Source organism: Sinohyriopsis cumingii, chromosome 7 (assembly GCF_028554795.1).
Source record: "Sinohyriopsis cumingii isolate HCF-2022 chromosome 7, ASM2855479v2, whole genome shotgun sequence".
Lineage (NCBI taxonomy): Eukaryota > Metazoa > Mollusca > Bivalvia > Unionida > Unionidae > Sinohyriopsis > Sinohyriopsis cumingii.
Window position 1 is genome coordinate 84,353,733 of NC_142967.1, and position 27,514 is coordinate 84,381,246.

The 27,514-nt window shown below is 34.9% G+C and overlaps 1 protein-coding gene across 3 annotated transcripts in view; it reads right to left on the minus strand.

Annotated features, from left to right (window-relative positions):
• Nucleotides 1–27,514, minus strand: part of LOC149795655 (VPS10 domain-containing receptor SorCS1-like) — a 145,702-nt gene that overhangs the window by 65,218 nt on the left and 52,970 nt on the right. For all 3 annotated transcript variants that reach the window (XM_089965498.1, XM_089965497.1, XM_089965499.1), the window contains 6 exons: nucleotides 27,022–27,192; nucleotides 25,408–25,572; nucleotides 24,489–24,662; nucleotides 9,145–9,242; nucleotides 4,795–4,902; nucleotides 2,807–2,945 (listed from right to left, as the gene is read on the minus strand). In XM_089965498.1, the coding sequence (XP_089821624.1) occupies nucleotides 2,807–2,945; nucleotides 4,795–4,902; nucleotides 9,145–9,242; nucleotides 24,489–24,662; nucleotides 25,408–25,572; nucleotides 27,022–27,192 (855 nt within the window). The remainder of the gene's footprint in view (nucleotides 1–2,806; nucleotides 2,946–4,794; nucleotides 4,903–9,144; nucleotides 9,243–24,488; nucleotides 24,663–25,407; nucleotides 25,573–27,021; nucleotides 27,193–27,514) is intronic.

Below are 27,514 nucleotides of genomic sequence, written 5' to 3' on the forward strand. Positions count from 1 at the left end.
AAATCTGATGAAAAGCCAATGGGAAGAAAGCTGGCCAGGAAACTGCTGGGAATGTGTCCAATTTGCACATCAATCTAAGTTGGTAACACCAACAAAGAAACTGCCAAATAAGGCCACACAGGTCAGGTGATTTTGTGCCCCCATTTCAGGAGGTAAGTCAATATGACAAAATTGTTGGATATAATCAGGACTGACTTCCCACAGTGTCAGTCCTTCCAGACCTGAAAATGCCTTTTTATGACTGCTTTCATTTCTAGATAGTTGATGTGAATAGGCAATTCTCCTTGTCCCCATTTGCCACTGACCAGCTTTGTGATGCTAACATAATACCTCTACCGCCGATAAACAGCCTACTGGTGAGCACCAGACTCCAGCTGTTCAGATGATGCTGGATCAACCTATTCCTGCAAATAGATGGGTGAGCCATGTCATTTTGGAGAGCTTCAGATTTTGTTTATCCCTCTCTTCTTTCTTCCTCTCCTAAATAACAGATGTGCCATCATACTGGAATCTATCATACCTACTAGCCAATTTCGATTTGAGTAGACCAGAATCTTGCACATGTTTCCAAAACGGAAACTGTCTTGGGTGTCAACATGGCTCAACCATACATACTGGTGGCTGTACATATCATTTTCAGTTGGAGTTTCTCCAGAGGAATTTCTGTTATGAACCAACTGTGGTTGTGCCACTGAAACAGGAATGATTGCACCTTTTGTGTGATATTGACCTTTCTGGTCAAGTGGACTGGAAAAGGGGTACCATCGAGCCAGCAGTCATTTGTTAATGGACACGTAAAAAGATGGCACAGAAACATCAGATCTACTGCAGCTGTAATGAGTAACCCATGGAGTTGCAAGAACTGAATTCCCCATCTTGTTGAAACTCACCGAGTTAATCCAGAAAGGGAGCTGCCAGTTAGATGGGCAGTTTCTGAGCTGTCTGCCTCTGAACTTCTTCAATTTAGTCCCAAAACAACAAAGGAAGTCATTCTTAAAGCCAGGGCATGATGAAGTGTGACACTTCAACATGCATCATAATGTCTCAAGTCAAGATTGGAGTTGTTGTTTTTGTTATTGTGGATTTAATGCCATTTTTCTGCACACAACTGGTGGATGCAGAACCTGAGAAAACCCCAGTAAGAACTAACAACCAACAGGAAGCTACTGGTAAGCCTTCTCACATACACACTATGGCCAAGTCCAAGATTAAAATCCAGGCAGAGAGAGGTGAGACAGCAGTGATTGGTAAAGGCCAGTACTTTAGACCACTATCTAACCAGGGCCCCCCCCACCCAAAGTCAAGATTGTCAGAGGAAGTCAATGCATTAGCTATTGTATGGTTAGCTATCAAAAACCTGAGTAATTCAGGCAATCAACTCCCATGCCAATTTATCCACCAGTCAGACAATTTTCTTGAGGCCAGATCAGGCATCCAAGACATGGCAACAATATTTCAAACTAGCTTCAATGTGGCAAGAAATGCATTCTTATCTATCTTATAAAATGGAGGGGTAGATATGCTAACCACCATTTCATTGTTATCAACCTTATAAAATGGTGGGGTACACATACTAACCACGGTTTCATTCTTATCAATATCAAGAGGTCAGTATGGTAGGCAGTGAAATGTGTCTTATTCCAGAGTGATGAGAACGTGGTTGGTACTTGGCTTTCTGAAATTAAATCTTTAGCCTTCCTCCAGGTCACATACATTTGGACAAATGATTGTTAATTTCCTTGACTTTAGTAACATAAGTAAAATTGATGGCTTGAATTTCACACAAAATGAATTCTGATTAATAGGATACTTGTTACATGAGATCTTGTGTATGGAAACAAAACTTAAAAACTGGCAACAGGGGAGGTAACGGCAAGAGTTACTGCCAACTGTCTATATGATATCAACAGAAGAGAATTTTTGTCTTTTAGTAGGGTTGGAGTTGGGAGGTAGCAGATTTATATTCCTTACATTAATATGATCAGGGAATGTATTTAAAGCAGACACAGCATAGCAAGTTTCATCAATGGTATAGGACAGAGTTTAGATACAAGATCTGATCAATGGATGACCCAACTCAAGAAATCATAACCAACCACAAGATATCTGCAAAAGTTGGCATGTAAACAATACAGAATACAGAATAAATTTTTTGATTTTCACAATGACCCTGGCTACCTAACATTTGTTATGGAATAGTGTACAATTTTGAAATTCAATTTCAACATGTCAATACTGCGTGATAAGCTGTTGTAAATTCACCTTGTAGTTTCACAAAAGATAGCTCATTTTAAAACTCTCTGCAAGCAATTCTAATTAAGCCCATACTAATATAGGGTTAAAATATTGTATTATCTAAATTGTACTTGGGGATGATGATGATATCCAGGTCACAGATATATATCAATGGAGTATTATTCAGTTTTTGTTTTGTTTTAAATAATAATCGACAGTTAAAAAAATTTAAAGTCTCACTTGAGACTCTATTAAGATTCATACCCTGGAAAATAATTCAATTCGTATAAAAGATATATTTATGTATTTTTACAATGGAATTTTTCTTTCTGTTCTTTTTAAAAATCTTTTCATTTTAAAAAGGGATATGATAATTCCATCTAACCCCTCACTTCCCTTTCTCATTTCTAACAAAATAAACCACACCACAATACTCTGCTTATTTAATAGAAAAACAAAATTTTTAAAAATCTTCCATCCAAAATAAATTACCAGCAGAACTACAATTAAATCTAGATAATCTAGTTCTGGCAAGCATTCGTCTGGGAAAGTAACCAGACTGCAGACTGACCTCATTGGGATTGGCTTTCCTGAAAGTAGGGCTCCAGATGGTGTAGTCAGAGGTATCACACTTTCTTGTTAACACTGACGAGAAATCCAGTCTAGCCATCAGCCAACCACTGTTGCCATCAGTTGTATGACCCAGGATACTAAGGAAAAAATATTAGTCTTATTATCACTGAAAGGGAGACTTGTTTAAATCAGTCATAAGTGTAATATGAATTAATATTCTGCTTAATACTTGACTTAATCTGATAAATACCCAAGTTAATTAGTCATACTGCTTAATACTTGAGCTAATCAGTCATACTGCTTGATACTTGAGCTAATCAGTCATACTGCTTAATAATTGAGTTCATGAGTCATACTGCTTAATAATTGAGTTTATGAGTCATACTGCTTGATACTTGAGTTAATCAGTCATACTGCTTAATACTTGACTTAATCAGTCATACTGCTTAATACTTGAGTTAATCTGTCATACTGCTTAATACTTGAGTTAATCAGTCATACTAATTAATATTTAAGAATAACTGAATATATGCCCATATGAAGAAACTTACTGATCAGCTTTCATTAGAGTGAAACCTGTCTTGAGTGAACACCCACCACTTCTATCATTAAAATGAGGTTTCTCCAGACAGAGGGTCTCTCTTTAAAGGTCACAATATAAAACCATTCATATGTACATGAAAAATGTGATCTTTCATGACAGGAAATCTTCAAAAACAGAGATATATGGACAGAGTCTCTCACAAGATACATGGACAGAGTCTCTTACAAGATATATGGACAGAGTCTCTCACAAGACATATGGACAGAGTCTCCCAAAAGATACCAAAACTCATATAAAAAATCAACAGTATACTTTGTAATGATAAGCATTATATTTAGTTTTATCATGAAACAATAGTCATTATAAACAACAACAATCCCATGACAAAAGCTTGACTTATCACATGTCTTGGGGCTTGGCACTCTGGTTTTTGTCCAGTATCCCATGATAAAAACTTGACTTATCACATGTCTTGGGGCTTGGCACTCTGGTTTTTGTCCAGTATCCCATGACAAAAGCTTGACTTATCACATGTCTTGGGGCTTGGCCCTCTGGTTTTTGCCCAGTATCCCATGACAAAAAGCTTGACTTATCACATGTCTTGGGGCTTGGCACTCTGGTTTTTGTCCAGTATCCCATGACAAAAGCTTGACTTATCACATGTCTTCGGGCCTGGCACTCTGGTTTTTGCCCAGTATCCCATGACAAAAGCTTGACTTATCACATGTCTTGGGGCTTGGCACTCTGGTTTTGTCCAGTATCCCATGACAAAAGCTTGACTTATCACATGTCTTCGGGCCTGGCACTCTGGTTTTTGTCCAGCATCCCATGACAAAAGCTTGACTTATCACATGTCTCTGGGCCTGGCACTCTGGTTTTTGCCCAGTATCCTATGATAAAAACTTGACACACTAATCACTTTGGCATTTGTGTGTTCATCTGTCTGTCCATACCATAATTAAAAGTCAATGCTAAAGAAATTTTAGATTAAGCTCCATGTTAAAATTTTTTTGCACTGTACTTAAATAAAAGGTAGCCTTAAAAAAATGGAAGTGACTTGTTTTATTTATATCAGTTCTACAAACCTGCTATGTTGAAAACAAAGCACACATGATTCTCACAATAATAAGGAAATTTAAAAGTAGATTTTTATTGACGTCATCATAATCATCAAGTTTGTCGTGATCATCACCTCTACTACAACCATTCTTTTCCTCCTCCTTCACCACCACCACCACTGTCATCATCAGGATCAACACCAATTCTACTCCTTTTCCTCAACCACTACCATCACCACCACCACCAACCACTATTATTGTTGTTGTCATTATTATTACATGCAGCATAACCATTATAACCCTTGTTTGTATTCACTACAGTACATCATCTCTAGCAGTAGGGCCATTATCACCATCTACCTACACAACAGCATGCCATAATACCTAACAATCAAGGTATTTATCCCTGGTTCATTGACGACACCATTTACATGGATTTCATGAGAAGAGAACTGGTGAGTTTCCCATGTAGCACCCTCTGTGCAGGAAAAGCTGCAAATAGATCATAGTATTGGTCATTATTTAATGGTAGCTAAGAAAATGACACGCTTAATTAATTATTGTCGCCTTCTTTATATTTGCTGAAAACTTCTATCAGCCCAGACATAATAGACATAGACATAATAGATTCAGTTCTTAATCTTGCTGATATACAATTTTATCAAATTTAGAGCTGGGTAACAGAAAATATTTTGTACTATGGTATTTCTGAACATACCACAATACACTCCATTGCATACCACAATTATAGTAGGGACCAACAATTTCATATTCTTGTGAGTAGGGCTTGTGATATTTTGGGGCAAACAGCTGAACAATTAGCTTCATTGGATTTATTGCCAAATAATGCCATATTATATCCATTATATTATTTGAAGAACAAAAAATTGTCTTCATATAAAATAAAATAAGGTATCTTGGCTCAAAAGATAATCACAGCCCAGAACCAAACACCCTGAAAATCAAATGGTCGGTACCTTACAGTACACAAAATTTCTAAGTGTATGTTAACTGTATAAGCACTGTATCTTAAGGGGGATGATTAAACTTACACTACAACTGACACTCTGTAAAGGACACCATTTTGAACATGGAGAGCTTGTTGATAAAATTTGGAAGTTTTGATAGTGAAGCTTATAATTTGCTAGCTACACTATTGATATAATAGACAGGGAATCTTTGAGTGGGATGCAAAGACACTATTGATATAATAGGTAGGGAATCTTTGAGTGGGATGCAATGATATTATTGATATAATAGACAGGGAAACTTTGGGTGGGATGCGAAGACACTGTTGATATAATAGGTAGGGAATCTTTGAGTGGGATGCAAAGACACTATTGATATAGTAGACAGGGAATCTTTGAGTGGGATGCAAAGACACTATTGATATAATAGACAGGGAATCTTTGAGTGGGATGCAAAGACACTATTGATACAATAGGTAGGGAAACTTTGAGTGGGATGCAAAGACCTGGGCAAGATATGTATAGCTACACTATTGATATAACTGGCAGGGAAACTTTGAGTGGGATGCAATGATATTATTGATATAATAGGCAGGGAAACTTTGAGTGGGATGCAAAGACACTATTGATATAATAGACAGGGAAACTTTGAGTGGGATGCAAAGACCTGGGCAAGATATTTATCAGCAAGGGCCAGTAAACATAAAACACAATGCAGTGTTTATCTACCCATGTGTCATGCGTCAAATATACACACTTTTCCAACCTGACACAAAAAAAACAGTGAGAAGTTTCAATTTTTTCTATGCCAAATAAATCTGCAGCAGATACCAAGAAGGCCAAGTAGACCTAACATTGCTCACTAGACTTATCATATGTACTTTCTTTGGGCTGTTCCATTCAAACATACATGGGACCCTGGGAGAGGCACTTTTAAATTGGGGTACTCACCCATAGATGCAATTTAGAATTTTTCTTATCATTTTAATATGAACTCAGCGAAATCAAAGTATCCTGGCATATGTTTTTAAAAAAACTGCCTTCCCTGGATACCATATATGTTTAATGGAACAGCCCTTATAAGTCAAAATTTTTTACTAAAAATTCAATTCATGCAGAGAAGGAATTGTCATATAAGTGTGACATACAAAAATTTGATAAGTCAAGGGAAATATTTAAAACTTTGTATGTTTGCATTACACACAAAATACTGTTAGTTCAAATATTTGTAACTATTCACATTTAAAAATACATATATGGTACGCATTGTGTTTACCCATTTCACTAAGATATTCATTGTACAATATTTGTACCTATATTTGGATTTTAATTGAACATTTTAAATTAATATTACCACAAAGTGAAGTGTTCATTACTGAAGGTGTTTGCTAGTGAGACTATTGCTTCAATTTAATGTTCTCTGAACAATCCATATTTTTTATATATTTTGTGTTTGTTGTAAAAACACCATTTGTATTAGATAAAACAGAAGTTTTGATTTGATTTGCATTGCTTTTTTCTGAAGCTAGATCTAATTCCAAAGTAATATTTCGCAAGTGATATGCCAGTACATGTGGAACAAGCCCTGAGCTTGCAAATGCACTACCACTTTGTTTTCCCAGTTCACAGCTCCTTTGATCCTACAGTCATTCTATTTATCTACTTTGAGTGTTACTTGTTGTATTCTTAGTTTATTCTTTTCTATTATTAATTACAAATGAATCATTTTAATCCCAAAGGTTTATTATTTTGCCAATTTTTAAAAACTGCTTTATCCAATGTTACTTGTTTTTTTATAATTGGCTTTGCATTTATTTTGCAATGGGAAGAATTTCTTTTTAACACAAAAACTGATTCTCAATAGTCAATGACATGTGTTACATCCTTTGCATTCCCTTAGAGAGAGAGAGAGAGAGAGAGAGAGACAGACAGACAGACAGAGAGAGAAGAAAGGTACATGAAAACAGAAAACTGCACTCAATTTTATTATTAAGTGCTGACCAGTCTCATAATAATGGTCACATGATACCTTGATAATATAAGCCTATTTACTATATTTAAAAAATCTGTATTAGTCACGTACATGTTAACAGGATCAACCATGTGATATGATACTGATGAAAGAATTACTCAAAATCAGAGACAGCCTCTAGAGTGGTAACAAGTTCAGTCTCAGTCGATCAGATGCAAGATCATCACAATAATATGTATCTCATTACTCTTGTGAGATTCTGATCATACAAGTCTTTAATGTGCTTGATCAAAATCAGATCAGAAATGCCGCCTCCAGAGCATTAACATGGTCATCCAATGAATGAAAAGATCACAACATTAATATGCGTGGATCTCACATAATCCAAGTTTTATAAAAACTGGGTCAAAAATATGGCTTCCAGAAAAGTAACAAACTCAACCAATTTGATGCAATATTACTACAATAATGTGTCTAATTCATTATTAAACATGTCGATGTTGATGTCATAAAGATATATTCTGAGTCAAATTCAGATCAAAAATATGGCTTCCAGAAAAGTAACAAACTCAAACAATTTGATGCAATATTACTACAATAATGTGTCTAATTCATTATTAAACACATCCAAGATCTTGATGTCATAAAGGTATATTCTGAGTCAAATTCAGATCAGAAAAAAAATCAAGATCACCTAATTAATCACATCAAATTTAACTGAGATTTTGATGTTATAAGCCCACATTCCAAGTTTGATTCAAAACAGAGTAGTAAGAAGTACATGTCTGATGAATGGACAACACACAACTCATGACAGATGAGTTGTGTGACATGGCAATTCTTTTGTATTGTTGGTACATTATTCCAATACAATCAGTTGGAATACCTATGGAACTCACTCAGATTATTCAAAACTTTTGAAGTTGACAAAACATTGAGGATTGCAGGAATTCCTACGCCATACTGTAAGATATTTTGTATTTTAGGGAAATGAATTACAATTTTCAATTATACAAATCTTGTCAGTTTTGCTCTTTCTTTTTACTTTTTTTAAGACCACATAATCATAACATTAGCCTTATGGCTCAGTGATCTACAAATTTTCATATGTTTCCAATGAAAGGAGTACTTCTTTGTGATTCTGTTTATACTTTAACTTCATTTTCCTTTCAGCCAAAAAAATTGCAGAATACAATGTATGATCATGATTATTGTTGTTGTTGTTGTTGTGGGGTTTAACGCCATTTTGCAGCACAGATCATGATTATTGAGATTCATGTATATTTATGTGAACAGAAAATTTATTTGGATCTAAACTTTATTTTTATCGTTATATATTATCACAAAAACTAGTCATCCTGACAAAAGTCATGTACCCAATGCACTGAGGTGATCGATCTGTCCCCCATGCACTGAGATGATCAATGTTTCAGTGTTGCAGTGAAATGGTTTTCATTTAAAACAATTTTTAGTGACCATAAACAAAAGTTCTGTGATGAGTTTATTAATTTCATAGGAAAAGAAATGAAGTTTTTTCTCTATTAAAAGAGCAATTTGACAAAGTCACACTTAATAAAATGTACCATGAAAAGAATCTCTGAATAAGTATTTTCAGGGCAAAAGAGTGGAAACTCTGATCTACTCATAAATATACAGGTAATTTAAGTTATATGCTATGAACTATAAATGGTTTTATATTTTAAATATGAATGTTTCAAACTACATGCTGTAAAATTCAGCTCCACATATATTCTACTGGCTGAAAACTCAAATTTGTACAAGGTAAAAACTCACTGGACTTCATTAGTTTTGGAGTCTGGGTCATCTATAATGGCAGTAATGGCCCCTCCTTGGTCCAGTATATTCAGCTGGTAATTTCCATGGAATGGAGCCTAAAAAATTTGATATCTAAATCGATCACCAAGTCTGCAATTGTTATGTATATCTATATTTTCTGTACTTCTTGGTACATGACAGTATCTGTATTAGGTGTAATTATTGTTCATAACAGTAAATTGTAATGATCATTTAAAATCAAGATATTCAATAGCTATTCCTTTTAGACAGGTATAACTTTCTATTATAAGATATTAAGATATAAATTGGTGTTTATGTAGGTATTTATGATGATTAATGATAATAATAATAAATCCTGTTGAGACATTTGGGGTAATTTCTCACTGGCTGGTGGGGTCAGGTGGGTTCTTAGAAGAATTAAGTTATTTCCAATTGGATGGGTTAGGTCAGATGGGTTCTTTTACAATGTGCAATATTTGCCAAATGTAACATAGTAGGAGCAAAATGTGTTTTCACACCTTATGCTTGTATATAAGAATGTGGAACTGGACAATTGGTTCATTCTCATTTCTTGTGTTCTTGTTGTAACATCAGTCTGAACAAATGTTTAATGTTGTGTTTAGATATTATTTGATAGGAAACATTTGAACTAAAAAGTGCTCATTGAACTAAAATATTATTCGTGGACAATCGAGAATTATTCAAAAGAGTTCTGGACAATGTCATTTTGATACATCAAAACTGTTAGCAGACCAGTACATTTGAGAATCTGAAATTCATTTGCAACATTCAATTCTTTTGGACTTGACCAGTGTATGTTCCTCTTAAATTTTCATTTTGTAAAGTTGTTTAAGTTTTACACAAATTGTTGGTAATGCTTCTTTCTGTTATTTAGTTTATGACCAGAGAGTTGTAACAGAAAAATAATACATGTACATTTTAAGACCTGTGATAAACCAGGCTTGTAAAATTGATTTCATGCATGTCATAGGTACATAGATTTGCACAAAAAATGCACCAAATTTATTTTGGCAGATTGACAGGTATTATCATCATCATGAGATAAATCAAATCTTCATTAGTTGCTTATTTCAAGTAAAAGTTTTGAAATTTTTTGAAAAATTGAAATGCTTGCTCAACTATGTTTGAAAAAAATTAACTATTCAAGAGGCTTCATAAATTTATTATGAAGTAAGCACTCAATTACATTTAGGATTCTCTATGTATCTTTCCAAAGATCTCTATTTATGCACAATAAATTTTACAGTGAAATCATTTTTACTTCCGAGAATGCCAATTTTGTCTTAATTCTGAAGTTGTTATAAATCTGTTGAAATGTCTTTGCCATAGATGAGATTTCAGAGAGAGGCTTATTAATGCATTAGGTACAATAAGGATATATTTGGTAAAACAATGATGCCAACAGAATGAGCAAAAATTCAAGACAATTTGGATATAGTAACAAATATGAGTGGAAATAATGTCTGCTCATGATAGTCTGATACAAACCATTACAATAACATCAAAATGTATTTTTATTCTATAGATGTATCACATTTTTAGTTATTCTAAACAGATCCGTCCTTTTTGATGTCATTTATTCACTTCAATATTGGACTGTATGTGTGTGTATACATAACTTGGAAGGAGGAAGGAATACTTTTTCCCCAATTTTTTTAACAAATTTACTGTAGATCACACAAACTCTCCTTTTTAGCAAAAGAAAGAACTTATTTAAGTGGTAACTGTTCCCTTTAAACACACATGGTACCAGAAGAAGGCAGTTTGTAAAAAAATGTATACATGCCAGGGAACGCTGCTTTCCCAAAGAGCTCATATGAGAATTATTTAAAATTCTATACTGTATCAATGGGTGATTACTCCGTGTTGAAAGCACCTTATCTTGGTTCAAAATGTATTTCTGGAACAGCCCTGAAAGAAATCTCCTAGATTTGAAATCTAAACATTTCTTATCACAGTCTAGTAGTCTAAGCACAGTTATCTTGCACTGGTTATTGGAATCTCCACAAGAAAGTTATTGGAGACTCCACATGAAGGTTATTGGAGACTCCACATGAAGGTTATTGGAGTCTCCACATGAAGGTTACTGAAGACTTCACATGAAGGATATTGGAGACTCCACATAAAGGTTATTGGAATCTCCAAATGAAGGTTATTGAGGTCTCAAAATGAAGGTTATTGGAGTCTCCACATGAAGTTTATTGGAGTCTCCACATGAAGGTTATTGGAATCTCCACATGAAAGTTATTGGAGACTCCACATGAAGGTTATTGGAGACTCCACATGAAGGTTATTAGACTCTCCACATGAAGGTTATTGGAGACTCCACATGAAGGTTATTTCAGACTCCACATAAAGGTTATTGGAATCTCCAAATGAAGGTTATTGGAGTCTCCAAATGAAGGTTATTGGAGTCTCCACATGAAGTTTATTGGAGTCTCCACATGAAGGTTATTGGAATCTCCACATGAAAGTTATTGGAGACTCCACATAAAGGTTATTGGAGACTCCACATGAAGGTTATTGTAGTCTCCACATGAAGGTTACTGAAGACTTCACATGAAGGATATTGGAGACTCCACATTGAGGTTATTGGAAACTCCACATGAAGGTTATTGGAGTCTCAACATGAAGGTCATTTGAGTCTCCACATGAAGGTTATTGGAGACTCCACATGAAGGTTATTGGAGACTCCACATGAAGGTTATTGGAGTCTCCGCATGAAGGGTATTAGAGACTCCACATGAAGGTTACTGGAGTCTCCACATGAAGGTTATTGGAGTCTTCAAATGAAGGTTATTTGAGTCTCCACATGAAGGTTATTGGAGTCTCCAAATGAAGGTTATTGGAGTCTCCACATGAAGGTTATTGGAATCTCCACAAGAAAGTTATTGGAGACTCCACATGAAGGTTATTGGAGACTCCACATGAAGGTTATTGGAGTCTCCACATGAAGGTTACTGAAGACTTCACATGAAGGATATTGGAATCTCCAAATGAAGGTTATTGGAGTCTCAAAATGAAGGTTATTGGAGTCTCCACATGACGTTTATTGGAGTCTCCACATGAAGGTTATTGGAATCTCCACATGAAAGTTATTGGAGACTCCACATGAAGGTTATTGGAGACTCCACATGAAGGTTATTGGAGTCTCCACATGAAGGTTATTGGAGACTCCACATGAAGGTTATTGGAGACTCCACATGAAGGTTATTGGAATCTCCAAATGAAGGTTATTGGAGTCTCCAAATGAAGGTTATTGGAATCTCCACATGAAAGTTATTGGAGACTCCACATGAAGGTTATTGGAGACTCCACATGAAGGTTATTGTAGTCTCCACATGAAGGTTACTGAAGACTTCACATGAAGGATATTGGAGACTCCACATTGAGGTTATTGGAGACTCCACATGAAGGTTATTGGAGTCTCCACATGAAAGTTATTGGAGACTCCACATGAAGGTTATTGGAGACTCCACATGAAGGTTATTAGAGACTCCACATGAAGGTTATTGGAATCTCCACATGAAGGGTATTGGAGACTCCACACGAAGGTTATTGGAGACTCCACATGAAGGTTATTGGAATCTCCACATGAAGGTTACTGAAGACTTCACATGAAGGTTATTGGAGACTCCACATTAAGGTTATTGGAATCTACACATGAAGGGTATTGGAGACTCCACATGAAGGTTACTGGAGTCTCCACATGAAGGTTATTGGAATCTCCACATGAAGGTTATTGGAGACTCCACATGAAGTTACTGAAGACTTCACATGAAGGTTATTGGAGACTCCACATGAAGGTTATTAGAGACTCCACATGAAGGTTATTGGAATCTCCACATGAAGGGTATTGGAGACTCCACATGAAGGTTACTGGAGTCTCCACATGAAGGTTATTGGAATCTCCACATGAAGGTTATTGGAGATTCCACATGAAGTTATTGGAGACTCCACATGAAGGTTATTGGAGATTCCACATGAAGGTTATTGGAGTTTCTAGATGAAGGTTTGATAACATACAATGGTAACATGCACTTTGACAACATTATAATGTTCAACATAACTTTTGCAATAAAAGCAAGCTACATATGTAATGGAACAACAGAGAGAATAGCTATTTTTGTCTTCACTTTGAAGAACAGAAAAGTAATCAACAAAGAGGCAAGCACTGGAACATGGAAATCAAAGTGGAAAGCTCTGACCCTTGCAAAAGGTATATAATGTAATCATCATGACTTGGATTTTCTTGTATTGGTGCCAACTCTATTATAGATCGGACAATTTTCTAGTAAAATTATATTTCTACAATAATACTTACACAATTACATTAATATTAGTGTTATAAGAATAATTCCAAATCAAGCCCTGGTCCCCATTTGCTGCTGGCCATATCAAAGTCTGGCAATAAGTGGGCTCCCCAAAAATATGTGCTGGTGTCTGTACATATCAACACTTCCAGCTGGGGTTTCTTCAGAAGAATTTGTGGTTGCACCACAACAAAGGAATGATCATACCTCATTTATGATATTGACCTATTTTAATTGAGTGGACTGCAATAAGGATGCCACTGAGCCAGCAAAGTCATTTGTAATGGACATATATAAAGCTGGCCCTACAGGGTCAAATATGCTGCAGCACTGAACTCAATGATATCACCATCTTGCTGGAAATGCACTCTGAGCATTTGATGATCCATATGACATGGATATGAGGGAGACATACAAGAATTCCAAGTCCAGGTGGGCAAAGCACCAGGATGGATGTGTATGAAGGTCAGATTTTTCCCAGTTCATGAGAAAACCAAGATGATTCAAAAGGGATAGATTATTTCTGCCCTTTAGGAAAATAAAACATTCCATACATTTTGGGGTTTTTAGATTATCCATATATGTCATACTTACTGTTGAGGAAGTAGTCAACTGGAACAGGGTGATGAAGACATAATTTGGTAAAGATGTTTAGACTGAACAGAAGGACTCAGAATGAGTAAACTTTGTTGCTGTAAACAAATCAAATAAACTTTTACAATACCGGATGAATAGGAACATGAAAGTAGGTATCTATAAAATCAAGACTGATGGCATACTCATCTATACATGCCAACCCCTGGCGAGGAAAAAGTGTAATCCAAGTGGACAAAAAGAGGAATCCAAGCAGAAAAAGAGTCATCCACATATAACATGATAAAAAATTCAATGAGCACATCTACAAAATGATTTATTTACCCCTTCTGGTCTTTTAACATCAATTACTGCTTCAAATTTTCATATATAGCACTCTGAGCTTTAAAATGCAACAGTCTCTCAAACTGCATTTCAAAACACTTTGTATCAGCTAAGACTATGAATGTTTTGCACACCAGTAGAGCACTAAGTGCTGGGTTACAGAGCTTGGATCTGAATTCAGTTTTATTTTTGTTAACAATACTGAACAATCTCTCACAGTCAGCATTAGAATGGTAAAGAACAAATATTCTTTTCATAACCTGACAAATAAGAGGAAATTTATATTTTCCAGTTATTGGATCTTTTAGCTGTGAAATAAGGTGCCATTGCACATCAACTCTGTCTGCACGAAGTACATTGTCAGATAGAATGCCAACTTGATACTTCAGGGGTTCTCCTTCTAATTTATCAGCAGCCTTTCCTGTGGCAGGGTGCATCATATGACAGGGATAACCTGATATGTACAATGATGAAGACATTTTTTCAAAATATAGAATGCAACTCTTTTATGAATTCCACTCATCACTGATGCATTATCAGCTGAAAACCCCATATAGTTCTGCCAACTTATGTTTATTCAAAGCATTATCAAGCAAATAAAAAATGTTTTCTCCAGTGGAATCTACTGTTAATTCTGATAATCAAAGAAGAGCACTCTGACTTTGCTGTGACGGTTGCACGCATTGGGGTGGGGTTCTTCCAATATATATTAATTAAATTATGATGAAAGTTCCACCCGGGCTGGTGGGGTTAGGAAGTTAAATTAGTGATGAGGTAGATTTACAGCTCTGAGCCCCCAGTCAGCAATGCTGATGGCTAAATTATACAGAACACGAAGATGAAATTCAATTAATAACAATTTAATAAATTTGATAATTTAAAATGATAAACTCTCAATCTTTCCCTTGACCAAGTGACAGCCTAATTCATCCTGTGTGAGTTCGATTTTCCCCCTGTCCTTGCGTCTACTCATCTCTTTCTTTCCCATTAATTCCTTCCTTCCTTCCGTTCCTCCAACACCTCCTTCGACTCCGTTTCCCTCTCGACTATCTCCTCCTCCAATTTCGCTCCCAAGTTCCTCTTCCTCCCTTCTCTCCCCTTCTCCTCCTAGACTTCAACTTCCCCTGACTTCTCTGCTTTCTTCTCCTTTCCTCCGTCTCTCTATCTGAGACTACGGGACCAAACTGTAACTGGTCTGTCCCTCAAAGCTTCCTTATTTGAAGCTGTCTGTACTTAGAATTTCCTGTTCTAAGATATTCCTGTCAATAACGAATGGCTATTCAGAGTTACGCTAACCTCCTCTGGGCAATCTCTCTTAGCGAACTAATTCTTGCCGGAAGATGCGGAGATATCATTCTACCCAAATCAGGGTCTCTCCCCATCTCGATTCTGATTGGGTGGCGCTGTGACCCTGTCCAATCGTCTTAGCGGCCAGTTCAACCTTGCTGGCTGTCTGCAGGGAAAAAGTTAAGGTGATAATTGACTATCTGGCGGCCTTGCAGCTCCTTGGTCTAGCTCTCCACTTCTAGCCACGGCAATCTTACGTAATGGATTAGTGATAGCCTGCGGCAATGTTTAACATCAAACAATGGCTTGTCAGAATTACCTTGATTATACATGTTTCAAACTGGGGCTACTCTGGGTCAGGGTAAACGTGACATTTGCCCTTTTTCATTGTCAAAGTCTCTTACACAGACTGGGTACAACATGTTGTCATCATAATCACTGCTCCCATCAGTTGCAATACAAAATGGCAGATGCATATTTTCTACAATTTTGGAATCAGGAAACATCCTTTTGAACAAAGGACCAACATAGGCTCTAGTCCGTGTTGTGATAAGAACTCGGTAAATAACGCCTATGTATTTATTAGTTCTGCTTTAAAAAAGAAGTCACAAGTTACCTTAGTATTGGAGTTTGTAAAACGAGCTAATTCAAGGTTTCTTTGTTTTACCATCATGACCAATATTGAAATTCTTTCCACACAGCCTGCAGTAGGCATGAAGCTGCCCTAGAATGGAATGCTGTTTAGTGTAATTCAAGTATTTATCTTTGAAACAGTTTTTAGTCTTTTTCTAATTGATCTGTGACATTATCTGAAAAACATTTTTGCTCTAACACACGCATCTACTAGAAAAAAACTTACTTGACTTTTAGTGCCAAACACCTATAGACTAGTTCTGTATCAGATATGAATTAGAACAAAGAATCTGCAAGCAAAGATTAAAAATTAGAAAACCAGTCATTTCTCTCTGAACTAATCCATACAGCTGCTATAAATAGAAACCGAGGTCAAAAGTTTGAAAGTAAAACCAGCATGTTTCTTGGAAATAGGGCAGATGCTATAAATAGAATATAATACTGTTAGGAAAGTGTATGCAAGGTTACGGACAAGCATACTCTTATGTCGTAGTTATGTAGCAGCCATCTTTTCTAGAATACAGTCTGAAAGATTACTGGGATGTTAATAAAATTAAGAAAACAAATTATTAATTTTTTTGGGAAGGGGACATACCAAAAACGCATAATCCGAATACATTTAAATGCAAGGCATAATTTAGTGAAAAAAAGCATAATGATTATGCCAAAAGCGTAATGGTATCTTACTGTCTTCATCTTGAAACTGTATAGATCTCATTGTCTCTATCTTGAAGTTGTATAGATCTCAGTGTCTCTGTCTTGAAGCTGTACAGATCTCATTGCATAGATCTCATTGTCTCGATCTTGAAGATGTATAGATCTCATTGTCTCAATCTTGAAGTTGTACAGATCTCATTGTCTCGATCTTGAAATTGTATAGATCTCATTGTCTCGATCTTAAAGTGTATATATCTCATTGTCTCTATCCTGAAGTTGTACATATCTCATCTTGATCTTAAAGTTGCACAGATCTCATTGTCTTGATCTTGAAGTGTATAGATCTCATTGTCTCTATCTTGAAGTTGTACAGATCTCATTGTCTTGATCTTGAAGTTGTACAGATTTCATTGTCTCTATCTTGAAGTTGTACAGATTTCATTGTTTCTATCTTGCAGTTGTATGGAACAACCATGAATAGAACCTTGCCAATGGTAGTTTTGTGTATCTCCATTGTTCAGCATGGTAGGCAGTGGAATATGTCTTGAACCAGAACAATGAAAATGTCACTTGAACATGATTTTCATACCTCAGCATACCCCCAGTCACATCCAGACAAACATTAATCAACTTGATTTTTGTTGACTGTGTAATGTTATGTATATTTGATTTAATTTATATTTGATTGAATTTAATTGTTTGTTTTTTAAGTTTAATTTTTTTTAAATATTCCATTACACGTTAATGTAATGTAATTTCATTTACTGGATTTGACATTGTCCAGAAATTTAATTCAGTAGTAAAAAAGAAATAATAGAAACTTTGTATATAATGCTCACCTAGTTACTGACCTTGATTCAGAACCACTAAGAGTTCTAGTAAACAATTTGTTAAAATTTTTTAAAAATTCTTTATCAGAGTAAGATTCATAAAGTGTAATCAAGGCTATACTTGGAGTATGTGACAAACAACATATATCAATTAGGTTTTTCCAGCAGATTGACTCACATCCAGGCATCTCTTTTGCGTTGTAGCTAGATTTATTATTGATGTTTCAAGAAAGAATAGTCATTAGTGCATTTTAGAAGTTAAAGTGTTTTATATTGTGACCAGATTTTAGGCTAATTATTTTATTTTTCTTCAAATTATTTGGATTCCAAGAGATTATTTTCCCTGGAAATACTTGTGCTTAAATTAATTCTTGGACAAAAACATTTATTGAAATTTACACAGAATAAAAAAACTGGAATATTATTTTCTGTGATTCAACAAAGAACTGTTGACACATCAGTATGATGCTGACCACAGCATACATCATCACCTTCCATTTTGGATTTCATCTGGCTTCGAAGTCACTTTTATTTGGACTTTTTATTACTAGAAATTCTTTGTTTTAATTTTTGGAATATTTTTGGATTTTATTCATAAAAAAGTTTTTTTTCTCATTTTTACCTGGTTTTTCAAGGGAAATAAATTATTTGTTAAATTTTAGAAAGCTTGTTGTCTTACTTTTTCAAGTAACAAAGAAAACTGGGGTTGCTTGTCCCTGGATATATAAATTTAGGCTAAAATATTTCAGAACACTTTGTTTTTGAAATTTAAAATCCCCATGTTTTTGAAAAAAAATTTAAATCCCAAGAATTATTTTACACTTTAGAAATCTTTAGTGAAACCAGCAAGCTTTTTTACAACATCATCAAAAGTGGAGATCTTTTTTTAAAATCCTAACCAGGAACAGTTGGACTGTTTGAAAAAAGATGAATTGATTCAACTTGCCAGAAAATATGATCTTTCTGAGGCAAAAACTTCCTTAACGATGCAAGAAATAAAAAATATTTTTGTCCAATATTTGGTTGAAAAGAATGTTTTTGGATAAAAGTGCTTTGGTTTCGATCAGTAAGTCTGTGTCAGACTCTGACATAAAAGTAAAGGAATTAAAATTAAAATACAAGATGGAATTAGAGTTAGGGAAGCTGGAACTTCAGAAAGATAAAGAAGAAAAACAAATGCAGTTGCAATTGGAGAAAAAGAACAAATGTTATTACAGAAAAAACATTCTCGTGGGTCGGTGGTTCTTCCCTGGGTTTTCCAGGGTTCTTCCTCCACCAGTTATACTGGCCGCCATGTATAGCCTATCTTGTGCTGAAAAAATGGCGTTAAACCCTAGAACAACAACAACAGAAAAAACAAAACAAATGCAGTTGCAGTTACAGAAAGAAGAAAAACAAGTGTTGTTGGAGAAAGAGGAGAGAGAGAGAAACAAATGTAGTTACAAGCAGAGAAAGAGGAGAGAGAAAGACAAATGCAGTTACAAAAAGAACAATTGAAGTTACAGGAGACAGAGAAACAAATGCGGTTACAATTAGAGAAAGAGGAGAGAGAGACAGATGCAAAGGAAGAGAGGGAATATCAAATTAGAATAAAAGAAATAGAACTGGCAAATTCCCATTTCACAAACAAATTTTTGTTTTGATGTCACTAAGAATATTAGGTTTGTGCTGAAAATTTGAAATGGCAAAGGGAGAATTGGACTCAATTATTACAGTGTGCACTTTTTGGCGAAGCCTGAGATATCTATGCATCCCTATCAGTACAGCAGAGTGCTGACTATGATTTGGTGAAGGAATGGATCTTAAAGGATTATGAGTTAGTTTTTGAGGCTTATCGTCACAAATTCAGAAACTATAAAATAGAAGCTGGACAAACTCATTTTGAATTTGCAAGAAAAAAAGAGCAGTTGTTTGATAGATGGTGCTTAGCCAAGAAAGTTTATCAAGATTATGAAAGTCATAGACAACTTGTATTACTTGAAGAGTTCAAGAACTGTGTCCATAGTGACATAAAAACTTATCTTGACAAGCATAAGGTAGAAACCTTGGAAAATGCTAATTGTGCTGCTGACAAGTATTCCTTAGCTCATAAAGTTTCTTTTGTAAATAAGACTTCCACTCAGCAGTCTTGGGGCAGAAAAGTATTTCAGTCTAATATAAGCCCTTCTAAATCTCAGTTTCGCACAACTTTTAAAAATCAAGCTTCTGATAAGCTTGATAAAAAATCCTTGTCTCTTCCTACATGCACCTATTGCAAGAAGAAAGGAATGTTATATTTGATTGCTACAAACTGAAAAATAAGCATCAGAATCAAGACAGACCTATTCCAAATGCTCTTGTTTCTAAGAGGTCAGGGTCATGGTCATGTATTGAAAGCAATACATTTGTTGGGTCTAATAAACACCAGTCTGATTTTATTATGGAGAATTATGAACCATTCATGTTGAAGTGTTCTATATCACTCTTGGGTCATTTGGCCAATCCCATCAAAATTAAAATTTTAAGGGACACAGGAGCTTCTCAAAGTCTTTTATTGTCAGGTACTTTGCCTTTTACTGAGAAGTCTTCTTCTAATGAAAGTGTTCTTACTCAGGGAGTAGATTGCAGCTTTGTTAATGTTCCTCTCCATTGTGTAAATCTGTCATCAGACTAAGTCTCAGGACCTGTGATAGTCAGAACAGTGGCTGCTCTACCCATTGAGGGCATTCATTTATTACATGGCAATGACCTAGCTGGAGATAAGGTTGTGGTTAATCAATTTGTAACTGACATCCCTTGTCTGGATCAAAAGTCGATCCTATTGAAAAACAATTCCCTGATTTATACCCAGCTTGTGCAGTTACTAGAGCTATGGCAAAGAAAGCTCTTGAGAAAGCTCTTGATCAGGAAATTATTCCTTTAGCTGACACATGTATTGGTCAGGCTTTTGATGAGGTCACTTTCACTCCTTGTTTGGATCAATCAAAAGGTATTATTCACAGTGATCCTCTTTTAACTACTCATTCTCGTTATTCTATTCAGGGAGACAAATGACAATCACTTGTCATTGAACAGGAAAAAGATCCTGAGATCTCGTCTTTATTTCAAAGGGCCATTAGTGAAAATCAAGCCACTGAAGTACCTGTCTGTTATTTCATTAAAAATAGATTTCTTATGAGAAAATGGATACCCCCGAGGTACCTGCTGGTGACGAGTGGTCAGTGAACTATCAAATTGTAGTTCCAAAATCATACAGACAGGAAATTCTTAGTCTAGCCCATGAAACTCCTTTGGCTGGTCATTTAGGGATTAATAAGTCTCATCACAAGATCTTGAGTCACTTCTTTTGGCCAAAAATCAAAAGTGATGTGTGTAAATATTGCAGATCTTGTCATACTTATCAAATGGTAGGAAAACCCAATCAGAAGATAACTAAGGCTCATCTGCAACCTTTCTTGCATCTGACAAACCATTTAACAGAATAGTGGTAGACTGTGTTGGTCCCTTACCTAAGACCAAGTCAGGTAACCAATACTTGTTGATCATAATGTGTGTGTCAACAAGGTTTCCAGAGGCGATTCATTTGAGGAATATTAAATCTAAAACAATAGTAAAAGCTTTGATAAAGTTTTTTTACTCAGTTTGGTCTTCCCAAATCTGTCCAATCTGATCAAGTGTCAAATTTCATGTCTGGAATTTTTCAGCAAGTTATGTATGAATTAGGCATCCAAAAATTCAAATCTTCTGCCTATCACCCTGAGAGCCATGGGGCTTTAGTAAGATTTCATCTTTGAAAAATATGATTCATCATATTGTTTTGATACGGGTAAAGATTGGAATGAAGGCATTCATTTACTATTGTTTGCTATTAGGAAATCAGTTCAAGAATCTTTAAGATTCAATTCTTTGAACTAGTTTTTGGACACAGTGTGTGTGGACCATTGAAGCTGCTGAAAGAGAAACTTCTTTCTAATGAAGATACTCAAATTAATCTTCTTGATTATGTTTCCAATTTTAAGTATAAGTTGTCAAAGGCTTGTGAGGTTGCAAGAGTAAATCTGCACTCTACTCAGTCAAAAATGAAATTAAGGTATGATAAAAACTCAAAGGAAAGGAGTTTTCAGCCTGGTGATAAGAGTCCTGGCTCTCTTGCCCATACCACAAAATCCTCTTCAGGCCTAGTATTATGGTCCCTACACAGTTGAAAAGAAAGTAAATGATTTAAATTACATCATAAATACTCCTGGGAGGCAAAAGCAAAAACAACTTTGCCACATAAACATGTTAAAGGAGTATATTGAGAGAGATAGCCAGGTTAAACATGCAGTTGATTTAGTTGTACCTGTCCCACTCAGTTAAGATTTAAGTGAAGGAATACCATCAGACTCTACAGATTTTGGAGTGACAAATCTTCGGAATTCAGAAATTATGAATGATCTGGACCAGAAAATTTCACATTTGCAACAACATGAAAGAAATGAACTTAAACAGTTATTATTTGAATATGAGCACTTACTTCCAGATGTTCCTTGAAGAACAAAATTTTTCATGGCATTGAATATGTAAATTAAACACCTGTGGAACAACACCCATACAGGATGAACCCTCTTAAACAGGAATATTTGAGAAAAGAAATTCAATATTTGTTGGAGAATGATTTTATTGAGACCAGTAAATGTGACTGGAGTTCACCATGTATACTTGTTCTGAAACCAGATAAAACTTGCCGTATGTGCACTGATTAAAGGAAGGTGAACAGTGTGAATAAAAGAGATTCATTTCCATTACCAAGAATCGATGACTGCATTGAAAAAATCAGAAATGCCAAGTATGTCACCAAATCTGACCTTATGAATGGATTTTGGCAAATTCCTCTGATGGAAAGAGCAAAGAAAATTTCAGCATTCATGACTCCAGATGGACGTTATCAATATAAGGTGATGCTGTTTGAGATCTGCCATGCTAGTTAACATTTCTAGGACATGTCGTGGGACATGGACAAGTTAAACCTATAGATGCTAAGTTCAAGGCTTCTCTGAATTCCCTGTGCCTGTTAGTAAGAAGTAACTGATGCGATTTTCAGATATGACTGGATACTATCAGAATTTTTCCGTAACTGCTAAACCCCTGACAAATTTATTGAGCAAGAAAACAAAGTTTCATTGGACTGAAATGTGTTAGGAGGCTTTTAATAAGTTAAAAGCCATACTTAAAAGTGCACAAGTTTTTACAGCTCCAAATTTCAGCCAATCATTTAAACTGTCTATTAATGCATGTGATGCTGGAGTTGGAGCAGTATTGATTCAAGAAGACAAAAATGGTATTGATCATCCACTGTGCTATTTTTAAGATATTAAATAAGCACCAAAGAAATTATTCAACAGTCAAGAAGGAATGTTTGTCTTTGATACTGGCATTAAAACATTTTGAAGTTTACATTAGTTCAGCTCCTTCTTCGATTATTGTGGTTTAGTGATCACAACCCCCTTACTTTGATTGGCAAGATGAAAAATAAAACTCAAAGACTACTAAGGTAGATTTTGTTGTTACAGGAATATAATATTGACATAGTGCTCATCAAGGGGAAAAGATGATTTAATAGCAGGTGCACTTTCCCGTGGCGAAATGGACATATCAATCACTAAGGCATCCTGTTATGACTCTATGGTCTTAAACTAAGTTACAGAAAAGAGTGAAACCGACAAGTCTTTTAAAATTCATGAAATAATTTATTTCCCTAGAACACAAAGCGAAAATTTAAAAAGAACTTACAGTAATGGAAATTAAATTCCAAATAGTCCTAACAGTTCTATCACAAGTACAAATATATGAAGATCCAACTGAATTCCAATGGTGTTCCAAATAAATTCCAATACTGAATGTGTTGACGTGCTGTAGTCTTTAATGTGCTAATGTGCCATTGGCCTGGATGTGGTGATGTGCAAACAGACTTTTGAGTATCACATTAATATTATCCAAAATGTCTTTTTCTGGAGTCACTATAATTCCAAATTAAAGATTTAGTCCAAGAATATTATTCAACATTTTGTAATTCCAGTGAATAATAATTTAAATAAACTGACCCATATAAAAAACTGAACACAATAATAAGACTGTATTCTGCTTCAGATATTAAGGTAAGAATGGATATTCCTAATGTAAACAATATTATATACCCCTCTACTTGACCTAGGTTACTCTGTCAACTTAATGGCAAATTTCTATTCTGGAAGTTTCTAAAGTCAGAATCAAGACTATCTTTAACTCAAATTAAAGTAAACATGTTTACAATTAATAATTATCTGAGTATTAAATCATTGAGAAATATTAGCTATATATTATGTTGTTTAGAAAATAAATATCACTTGTCAGGTACACCATTAACTTGATCTTGGACAATGGTCATGTACAAAATACAGATATATATATATAACATATAATTATAGAAAAAAGCCAACAAACTATCCAAATTAAATAACAATCAATCACATGATTGCAAGGTAGGATATTTTTCTATTGGATTACTGAATTTTATGCCAATATGCAGAATTTGTGCTAATGCAACTTCGATCCAAATGATTATTTATTGAACATATTTTTTAAATTTAAATTCTGTATTAATAAAGATATTGAGGAGTTTGATATACATGTATAGTACGTACACAGAAAAGCCCCCAAACATTTACATCTAACTCCATCTCACCTCAAACCAACTGACACCTGCATCAGAGCTGATGAAGACCTGTGCCTCTAACGTCAGAAACTCGCCAATCATTCCATGAGCCATTATTAACCCTGGGGCTGCATCCTTTGATATCACAAATGGGATGGAGAAAAACCGATTGGTGGCACCAAGATGGAAATGAAGGTAACAGTTCTGAAATTATGGAGAAAATAAAAAATTGCAGCTCACTGAGTAACATATCTGAACTTGACGCCTTTCTGCTTAGCAACATTTTGGTTCTCTAAATTACTTTATAACTGCAGTAAGTCAAGTATTATAGCATGAGTCAAACTGGAATAACTGACCAAGATGTCATAATTGAAACAAGAAAAGCTGTTGCAAAGTTAGTGGTGGACAAAATATGAGTCATCTTGCAGTATTGTTTTCTTAATGACAATAGAGGCTCATACATAAGCGTAATTTATCTGTTACAAGCCTTGGCAAATAAAATTTGAAATTACAAAGTGATTTTCAGACATCTTACTTGAAATAAGCTTTTATTTAGCACATGATGAAAAACACTGATTCAATGGCTTAAAAAAAGAAAGGTAATGAAATGACTTTATTTGCATGCCCCATATATTATGCTTTTGCCTTGCATGATATCATTCATGGTATCGAAAGCTGTTATAATCTGTAATATAACAAAAATACAACATTGGTTTATGAGTATAAACAACAGAGAAGTCTTGTGAAAATATATTTTTCCAATGATAATAGAATTCACTAAACATGTATTATCTTGACTGATGTCATCAACATACAAAGCAATTTATCGCACAGACATCAAGTGCTCTAGACACAGCTAACACACCTGATGTGATAGAAAAAACTGACTCATTAAAATCTTATCTTGTTAACCAAACTAGATTTTGAATGACTGTACAACCATGCTTACTGTTGGATTTGTACATGCGGCCCTGGAATTGTTGGGGACAGGAATTAGGTCCCAGTGACCTCCCTTGTCAAATGTAATGACTGTCTGGGTCTGGGTGAGGGCTCCCTGTTCTCCACGTGGCTTGGTAAATTTGTTCACAATGTAAACACCTGGCATTCCTTGCACCTGTAAGAAAATGGCAGTCATGTACGCTTAATATTGCGAATGTTCAATATGTCACTGACTAAAAATGATGTGTTTTAATTCTAATAAAACTGTTTCAAATCAGCTTAAGTTTCTTAGTAAACATTTGACCCAAGCAAAAAAATTACCAAAACTGCCACTAAGATTATAAAAGAAATCCAGTTTTAGCCAACAACAATAATATTCTTCATAAGTGTAGTTAGGAGTTAGAAAGTAGAATGAAGAATATTTGCAAAATAGTTATCTGCATGTATATTTCTTTTACTATTTACTATTAGTTGTGGTATGTATATCTATATTGTGTGTTTAATATTTGTCCACTGTTTGTAGATTGTAAGGGTCATTTTGTAAACAACATAATACACAGCTAACTTTTGTCCATGAGTATTGACTAACAATAAGATAAACGTTGCAAACATATTTACTTGGATCTGAGTTCAGGACACTGGTTTTCCCCCTAGAAATTCCTGGCCTACCTGATGTTTGTCATGTTCTTTATTTAAATTAGTAAAAGATTGTTTACAGGTTAAAATGTTCTGGAAATGAACGTTTGACCCTCATCCTGGTCCTCTTATTTTGTCTTAGGCTTTTATATTTAGGTTGTTTACTTAAGAATTATTCATTCCTATCATAACATTTTTTGTTGTTGTGTTGAGTTATTGAGAGGATTTATTTTTTAAATTATTCATTTGACTCATTGATACTTTTGGACTAAATCTCTATTTTGGATTATTGTGAATTCATTTAGAGACATTCTGGAATATATAATAGTGATAAATCAAGACTGTTAGCTCATCACCACATTCCAGGCTACTGGTACAGCAGCACATTCAAGATTGGGATTAGTTTGGAAACCACTAGAATTTATTTGGAACACCCTATACTTTTAGATTTGTGACAGAACTTTAACATTAATTGAAACATTACTTACGTGCTGATCTCTAATTAACAATTTCAATGTATCTAATTAATTTCAGTGTATCTGTTGTTAATATCGAGGTAATATATGGTTTTCTGTTTGTCATATGTGCGGACTAAACAAACTGGTTTAAAAGATCATATTTCATATAATTAGAAAAGTGATATTTACTGTGACTCTTGTGCACGCATGCCAAAAATTTCTGGTCGGTTTATATTTGCTAAGTTTGTCATCATCTGTCTAAATTCAATTTAAAATGATAACAAATTTGCAATACAGTGATACAATTTACATGATTATCTCTGAGTGTGAATCTATTGCTGCATAAAAATGTTAAACATAATGATAATTTACACAAAAGTTTTCAACACAGTGATACAATTTACATGATTATCTCCACGTGTGAGTCTGCATAAAAATCTTAAACATAACAATAATTTACACAAAAGGTTTCAATTAGAATTTTGATGATGTTGCAGTTATAAGAAATATTATAATAGTGAAAACTGTACTTGGTGCATGTCCATGATGTATGATCCTGGAATCCTCATTCCCATCACATTTTCCAGTGACAGAGTGTAGTACTGACCAGAAACATCAGACAGATACAGATTTGCTATGTCTGTGGCATGATCCACTACCAGAAACACCTGATTCTCTTCCGTGCTGATAATGTTATAGTCCTGAAGAAATTGAAAAGAAACTAGATATGTGAGAACACGACAGATTTTCCCACCAATGTGATGTAATGTAATTGAAGCAGAAAGATGCAAGTCAAACAAGTGTCATAAAAGTATGTCGCAGAAAAAGGTGAAACTTAAACTTGACATAGATTGTCTTAATGTACAAAATTATATAAAATTTGCTTTCAATACATGCTGTCCATCAAAAGTTATTAAGCAGAAATAAAATTTCACAATGTAAAGTTTACTTTGACCGTAATTACCTCCAGTACTGTTTTACAAAACTGCAGTTCCAAACCCCATGGAGCTCAATGGATACTTG